At 30.6% G+C, this 7,837-nt stretch overlaps 2 protein-coding genes across 2 annotated transcripts in view; one reads left to right on the forward strand and one right to left on the reverse strand.

Moving 5' to 3' along the window:
• The first annotated feature begins 2,121 nt into the window (after positions 1-2,121).
• On the forward strand, positions 2,122-6,759 carry LOC107883670 (SET and MYND domain-containing protein 4-like). Its single transcript, XM_016804165.2, has 5 exons — positions 2,122-3,366; positions 4,261-4,376; positions 4,740-5,378; positions 6,160-6,311; positions 6,380-6,759. Exons 1-5 carry the CDS (start codon positions 2,613-2,615, stop codon positions 6,618-6,620), a joined length of 1,902 nt encoding a protein of 633 aa, XP_016659654.1. The 5' UTR covers positions 2,122-2,612; the 3' UTR covers positions 6,621-6,759.
• The window catches only part of LOC100162581 (armadillo repeat containing 7-like), a gene marked incomplete in the record, with an annotated part of 35,196 nt that continues 33,309 nt past the window's right edge, over positions 5,951-7,837 (reverse strand). Inside the window, 1 exon segment of the mRNA NM_001162067.2 lies at positions 5,951-5,980.

Here is a 7,837-nt window from a genome sequence, read left to right on the forward strand (position 1 = left end):
CTCATGGCTATAAGCCTATAAATAACTCATAAAGAGTCAAAACTTTTTGAAAATTTTACCATGTATGGAAAATGGCCATTTTAACATTTGGTGAAAATTTCAAGTATTTAGAATTATTCGTTTTTTAATTACAACAAAATATCAAAAAAAAAATGTTAATTTACCGATGAAAATCCAATATCGTAAAAATTTGAAATTCGAACGCTCAGAAAAAGTTAATCTGTTAATATTACTTTCTGATAAACCTTTTTTTTAAGGTAGGAACATTTTTGGGGAGTCTTTACCAAAATTTCTAATGTTAGCTATGAAAAGAAAAATTTTTATGAATTTTTAACTGAAAAATAGTTTGCACATTTTCGAAATTTTAATGAATTTGGTAAAAATTTGAAATTTAAATGCATACCTATAAAAATAATCGTGCCTATGCATCTACAATATTTATGAACTTATATTAATGAAACTTATAAGGACCCTGCATTACATTTCCAAGCTTTTTTATCAGGTGAAAAACTTTTTATCGTGAATAAATTTAAAAAAAATTACAAAATTAAAAATATTTCTAATGGCTATAACTAGCACGAAAAAAGTAAAGATATTTCGAAAATGTTACCATTTATGGTAACCTAATATAAATATTTGATGAAAATTTCAAGGGTCTACGGTTACTAACTTTTGAGTGAGTTACACCAAAACAATAAAATATTTTATATTGTAATTTTTAGCCATCCCACCCAGCGTTGGTCATGACTTCGTGAGACTAGCTTTTGTCTTTTGATTATATAAGATGGTAGCTGGTTAAGTTGAATTTTTATTATTTGTTTATTATCACAATATAATAAATAATAATCAGGGGCGGACTGGCCTGTGGGCCATAGTATATAATTTTGCCCTGCATTATTTATAAAAATAAAATAGAAAATCAGACAAAAATGTATCTTAAATAATAATAATAATATGACGTATAATTCTAAACGCTGGATAATACACAATGTTTCTGCCGAAAATTAATTCACATAAATTTATTTTCGTTGTCGGCTTATTCTATTTTCGTATCGTTCTGATTAAATCACTATAGTCTATACAGGGTTACGGGTTACGACTATACCCGTGTTGCGCAGCACTCTACATAATATACATATTATTATATTTGATGACGGAAGAACATAATATTATATCGTGAGATCAAACCCATTGTTTATTTTTGTTTTAAATAGAAATATGAAATGTTATTTAATTAAAATTGAAAATGAGGCAACAGTTTTGAACGGCGTTTATTTACCATCCATCAAAAAAAGAAACTGATAGACAAAAATTAAAAGTTATTGCTCACGACAAAAATCATCAAAAATTAAATTTTGAATTTAAGCACGCGACCATCTATTGAAGTTGCAGATAGTTTGTATAGTTTGTTCGTGGGTGAGGCCGTGGTATAGTAAAATCACAAACATTTGTACCCACTCTTTTAATATTATCATATTTATGTAAAGTAATAACTAATAAATAATCAACAGTTAGTAGTTACTGTGGTAATCGATAAGCAAACATAATTGAATAGTAATTCGATAAAAAAAATTGACTTTATTATGTTTATTAATTTCCCGTAAAACATGGCCCGAAGTTTTAAAACCGCTGACTGGCCTGTCTCCTACCCAGTCCGCCCCTGATAATAATCACTGATTATATACATATATATATTTTATTCAATGTCATAATATACTTTATAAGTTCCAAATACCTACCAACGAATAATATTTTTAAATTATAAGACAAAACTAATATCGTTATTTTTGTTTAAATATCTAATTTAGCCAGGGCCTCGCGGCTCGCACTCTCGCTGAGAGCCGAAACAGGAGACATGAGCCTGGCCTTGTGGCGCTGATAGACAGTAGACACAACGTAGACGGTCATAGAGTAATAATACTAGACGCTTAGATAAAAGATAAAGACTATAAAAATAAAAAAAGATGCCTATAAAAAATAGACACCACTTACTTTTTTTTATAGACGTCAGACAGTAGACGCCGCGACCAGAACGTGGCCACGGAGGCGGTGTCGCCAACCGTAGCAGGGGGGCTGACGAGAGAGAGAGAGTTGTTTTATTCTGTGGCGGTAATCGGGAAATACCGGGGTTTCGAACGATTAAATTTAATCTATTCTGTCATCGTACCCACAGACTTCTATATAGTATATACTATAGTAAGTTTATTCAATAGTAAGTTAGTAAGTATAGTACTGTAGTTGTACTATATAAGTCCGTGACCGTACGTCCGTACTACGGCTTTAGATAGATACAGCCTGCACCGTAGTACCGTACCAAAATACCGATTTTATCGTTCAATCGTTTGTAGTCCGCTATTTACGTTGGCATTCCCGTATTGTTGTCCGTTTATAGCATAGACATAATAGAGTTCAATTATGTCAATGGTTAATATATAATATTCTACAATCTACAATAGTACAATATTGTCATTTGTCCGAATTTGTCCGAATTTACATAATCCAAGATAAATATTCAGTGTTCACATCGCGGTGAGCGGTAGAGTGACAGGTAACGCGTTTTGCGCCCAGTGCGAATATAGATTTTTATAGGCAGGACGAACAACGCGTTCAACATGACGATGGAATACGACAATTTTTTTCACTACTCCTCTCGGCTGTTGATGGCCGAGGTGCTGGGCGACGTTTACGTGGAAATGTCAAAGCTGGAGTCGGCAAAAAGTCGGTTCATGTTCACGCGTGACCTGCTCCACAAACACAAAATGCTGATCCCGACGTTGGACATCGACATTGAGTACGATCATCCCATCATGTCGACGAGCCTCCGACAAAATGGCAACGTATTATTCAATGCCAAGTTCTACGCGGAGGCCGCCAAAATTTACACCAAGAGCTTAACGGGCAGCCATCCGAGCACCGAGTATTACGCGCTCGCGTTAGCCAACCGATCGGCCGCGTACTTCCACATGGGCAAGTACGAGCTTTGCCTGAAGGACGTACGTTTTGCCATGTGCTCCAATTACCCGTCCAAACTCGCGTACAAGCTGTACGAGCGGGCCGGGCACGCAGAACGCAAGTTGGATCTCGTCGAACGGGCGAAGGAGAGCTACGCCATGTGTCTGACACGACTGGACGAGGCGGAAATGTCTGCGGAGAACAAGCGCAAGTTCAGAGCGGCGGTCGAAATTGCCGTTTCTGAGTGCGAGGAGCTATTGACTGCAGAACGGAAAAGGACGACGAAAACACATCGCGCCGAGCATCTGGTTGGCGGAAGAAACGAAAATATCCCTGCTTTATCGGCCTTTGTGGAACTGAAAATGTCCGAGGATATGGGACGAGGTGTTTATGCCACCCGCGACATTAACCCCGGTAAGTGACATTATGGGTAGTAGTAGGTAGGCTATATTATGCGTACGCGTGCTTAAGCTATTTTTGGTTGGTGCATTGTAAAAACATCGAAGATGCGGACATTTCGAAAATATACATTTTTTATTATTAAAATTATACACCTATATACCTATGTACCTACAGCATAAAATTATTTGTTTTTCAGTTATTTGTATGATTAATAATTAATTAACAATAAATTGTGCTAACAATTACTAACAAATAGCATAGCTTAGGTATGTAGTAAATGGACATTTTTCTCCCATTTTTTTTTTTTAATTAGGTATATGAAATTATTTTTATTTGCCTATTATCTAATATTGTCTAAATACAGAATACATTTTTGGCAATTTTTATTAATTATATTTTTCTTTGACAATCTTTTAGCTATTTATTATATTTGTTCAAAATTAATTTTTACTTAATTTGTTTTTAATACCTACCTATTATTAATTATTATTTTTTATGTTTCAAAAATATACATCTATAATTTATTATATTTATGAAAATATTTAGAAATGTATTCTGTATTTAGATAATATTAGATAATAGGCAAAAAATAATAATTTAATATCAAATAATATACCTAATATTATTAAATAGTAAACTTTCTAAAAAAAAAAGTGGTGGAAAATATTCTTCTACACCGAAAACAGTCCGGGGGGATGTCTTTGATTCATTTATGTATGTCATTTTTTATATTACTCTTATAATAAAAAATTAATTAATTAATTAATTATCACAAAATCAATCCTTTGCATTAGTGACTCTGACGGAATAAATTATAAATATGTAGGTAAGTTAATAAAATAAGTTTTTTAATGAACAAAAGTTATATCTGCAATGGACTTATGTTATCTGCCTACTCATTTTTAGGTGATGTTGTGGCCATAGACGAACCTTATATTGGTGGGCCTATTCGAGACGTTTGTCATTATAATGGTTGTCTAAAGTTGGAAATCGCTCCTTTTTGCTGTCCAAAATGTTTATTGGTATGTTTTTTTTTTATATCTAACCCGAGTAAAAATATTATAAAAAAACCTAACCATAAATTGGTATGCATTATATAAATGCAATACATATTTCTCTCTGGTTATTAAATATTTTTAAAACAAAATTAGTCTAAAGCTAAACCTAACAGTTTTTAACCATCATAACTGTAGTCTATAGGTAATCTATAGTCTATATTATATCTTTTTATAAATTACTTAATAATTTTTTTGATTTTTTTGATTTATTTGCCAATTTTTATATCTTAGATTAAATACTACATTTCTACTATGTATACCTGTTATTATATACTAAAAACTTAATATTAAAAAATGGAAAATAATATGTAAATATTCCTTGATCAGGTTTATTACTGCAATAAAGACTGTATGGATAAAGATTACAAAGATGGACATCATTTGGAATGTCCAATTATATATTTCATCCAATCAACACCAGGAAATCCAAGAATGAATGAACTTGCTATGAAGTGGTTTTTAATAGACTATTTAAAAATGGGTTTGAAAAAATATTGTTTGATAGTTGATAACTTTTCTGAATCTAAAATTGATCCTATGACAAGGGGTTTTGATGAGATTGGTCAATATAAGTCCGATAATTTTTTAACGGCTTATTCTTTAGATAATAGTGAAAACAAAATGTCAATAGAGGTCTTGTTTTTTTTTAACTGTATTGCTGTTGATATGTTGCATTATTTGATATTAAGTGGCTTCAAAATTCCAAATTTGTATATGGCTAGTGTGGGTGCTTCTCTGGTGCATATTCTAACTGTTTTAGATTTAAATTGCAGAAAGTTAAACATAAATGCCCCTTCTGTATCTTTTCGAAGAGATCACCAACTTACTCTTACATCAGCATTAACTTTGTACCCAACCATTTCCTTGTTCAACCATTCTTGTGATCCAAATATTAAGCGGAGTGGAGAAATATCTGATAGAATAAGAGTTATGAAAGCAATTCAACCAATTCCCAAAGGAACTCAGGTGATTATATTATATAGATAATTGTATTATTATTTTAGGTTTCTTTGTTGTCTCACATTGTGGCCGTCATCAAAAAAAAAAAAAAAAACAATCTAATGGGTATTTGTAAATTTATAATAAAAAAGATAACTCTTAACCTAAAAATACCATACAATTTGTATAATAATAATAATACTGAATAAGGACTGCAGTAGCGAGGGGTTTCAGGGTATTTGTTGCTACCCTCTCAGAGGCGCATAATGAATTCTTGCACCAAAGCATGACATTTGTAAAAGAGGTTTATGTAGGTACTATTATACTGCGTTCACCAAGAGAACACAACTAATTTGCACATCCAAATTAACGCACTCCGCACTTCACAAATTTTTTAACATTGGATACTCATCCATAAGTTTTTATATGATTTTCTTATTTTGTTGTAATTCATCAACGAATAACCATTACATTCATTACGATGAGCCACGACAACTAATGTATAGTAGAAGGGTACTCACTTGTTGAGGTAAACTATATAGCAGGGCTACTTACACGGTTTTTAAATTTTGCAACCCATGAAACGCTTACATATAAAATATAATATAGATTATAGAAATAATAGAACACTATGATTTGACCATAAAGTATTGTTTTTGTATAAACTTCAAGTATTCCACATGTCTTCAAATAAGAAGACATAATTTTTTACTATAATATATTCTATTGTATTTTTATTTATTTTGACAATTATACTATTGAATAACTATACACCTTTTATATTTGTTTTATTTGTTACCATTTATAGTTGTGCTGTACTTATGGAATAATATTTACAAGACATGATAAAGAATCAAGGCAAAAACTTTGCAATGATCGTTTTTACTTTAAGTGCTACTGCCAGCCTTGCATAAAGAATTGGCCAACATTCAATTCTATAACATATCACCTTTATGCATTGTATGTTACATACATAAATTTTATAATTGTAATTATGTTTAAATATTATGTTTATTATATGCTTATAGAAATATTCTGAACCCTAGTATGGCAGATATTGTGTCATCCGAGTGCTTAAAATTTTTGGAATTTACAAAATCAGTGGATTCAAAAGATCATTGTCAGCATTTAATATATTTATATTCATTTATTAAACTTTTGTATACTAATGTAAAACGGCCATTTGGATTATATGAGGAATGTCTTGAAATGATAAGTAATGCTCATAGCTTAAGTACCAATGCAATAAGTGTTTGTGAACATCCGTGAATATTGATTGATATCTTACTTTTATAATAGGTTTATTAATAATTAAGTAATTTTTAGTTATATCAAAAGTAGCAATTTGTGTTCAACTGTTCTTATAAGTGATTTATTATGATTTAAATGAATTATTTTGCTTTTATTATTTTTTACATCAGATTCATTAATTATGTTACATTATATTATTATATTTTTATTGACGTAATGCATGCCTAGATTTCTTACAACTGCAACAGCAAATTTGAGGAAAACCTACATCTGTAACAAGTAAAAAATAATGATTATCAGTGTCATCACGGATCACATGAATACGATGATATTATCATATTTTAATTACCTATGATGATACATGACGAATATAACTATAAAAATAAATCTTGGTACACTAGTGGTAGTACCATTCATTGCAGCCCCCCTCCCCCCGAAATGTTAAGAAAATTTAAAAATTATTTTAATGGTCTATGATAGTCGCTCAAAAAGTCTTAAATTGTATTTAAAATATTTAAAAATGTACACCTATACAGTGGCGTACCCAGGAATTTTAAATGGGGGGGACACCATTTTTTTTTTTTAAATAAACAAAAGAAAGCGGATAATTGGAAGTCGCTCTGCTGTACAGTAGGCTACAATTGGATGACTGTAAATCATTTTAGAAGCTAATGGTTTTACAATGGTTTTTATTTATTTTTTTATCCTGGATACAAATAAATTATCATATATCATTGAATTCAAGTTTAATACAATCCATTATACATTGACCCACTTGTAACCTACTATACAGCAGAGTGACATCCACTTACCTGCATTTTAAATTTTATGTTTGATAAATTTTGTCGAAATTAAAACTTTAAATATTTATAAAAAAAATTGTGCATATGTATTTTTAATATTTTTCAACTGCTATTGTAAAAATATATTAGGGGCCGTGTATTATATTTTCATGCTTTTTGACCAAACAAATAAAAATGTATTGTTATATAATATTATTAAAAAAAAAAAAATACAATATAAGAAAATCTCTACATGAGAAATCGAGTGAATATCCAATGATGTTAAAATTTGAACTTTAAACGCTTATAAAAATGTAATTTGACTTTCCGGTAAACATTTTTTTTTGATAAAGGTAGACAAACTTATGAGGAATCTTGTATTAAATTATCAAATCTTCGGTAGTTAGATTTAAAAATAAAATTTTTCATGAATTTCTAACTCAAAATAATTTG

The sequence above is a fragment of the Acyrthosiphon pisum genome, chromosome A2 (assembly GCF_005508785.2).
Source record: "Acyrthosiphon pisum isolate AL4f chromosome A2, pea_aphid_22Mar2018_4r6ur, whole genome shotgun sequence".
NCBI lineage: Eukaryota > Metazoa > Arthropoda > Insecta > Hemiptera > Aphididae > Acyrthosiphon > Acyrthosiphon pisum.

Bases quoted from the DNA above. Each gene is read 5' to 3' on its own strand.
- LOC107883670 (XM_016804165.2), top strand. From the start codon at position 2,613: ATGACGATGGAATACGACAATTTTTTTCACTACTCCTCTCGGCTGTTG. The intron at 5,379-6,159 runs GTGATTATATTA...TACCATTTATAG, and splicing joins CAATTCCCAAAGGAACTCAG to TTGTGCTGTACTTATGGAAT. The intron at 6,312-6,379 runs GTATGTTACATA...ATATGCTTATAG, and splicing joins ACATATCACCTTTATGCATT to AAATATTCTGAACCCTAGTA.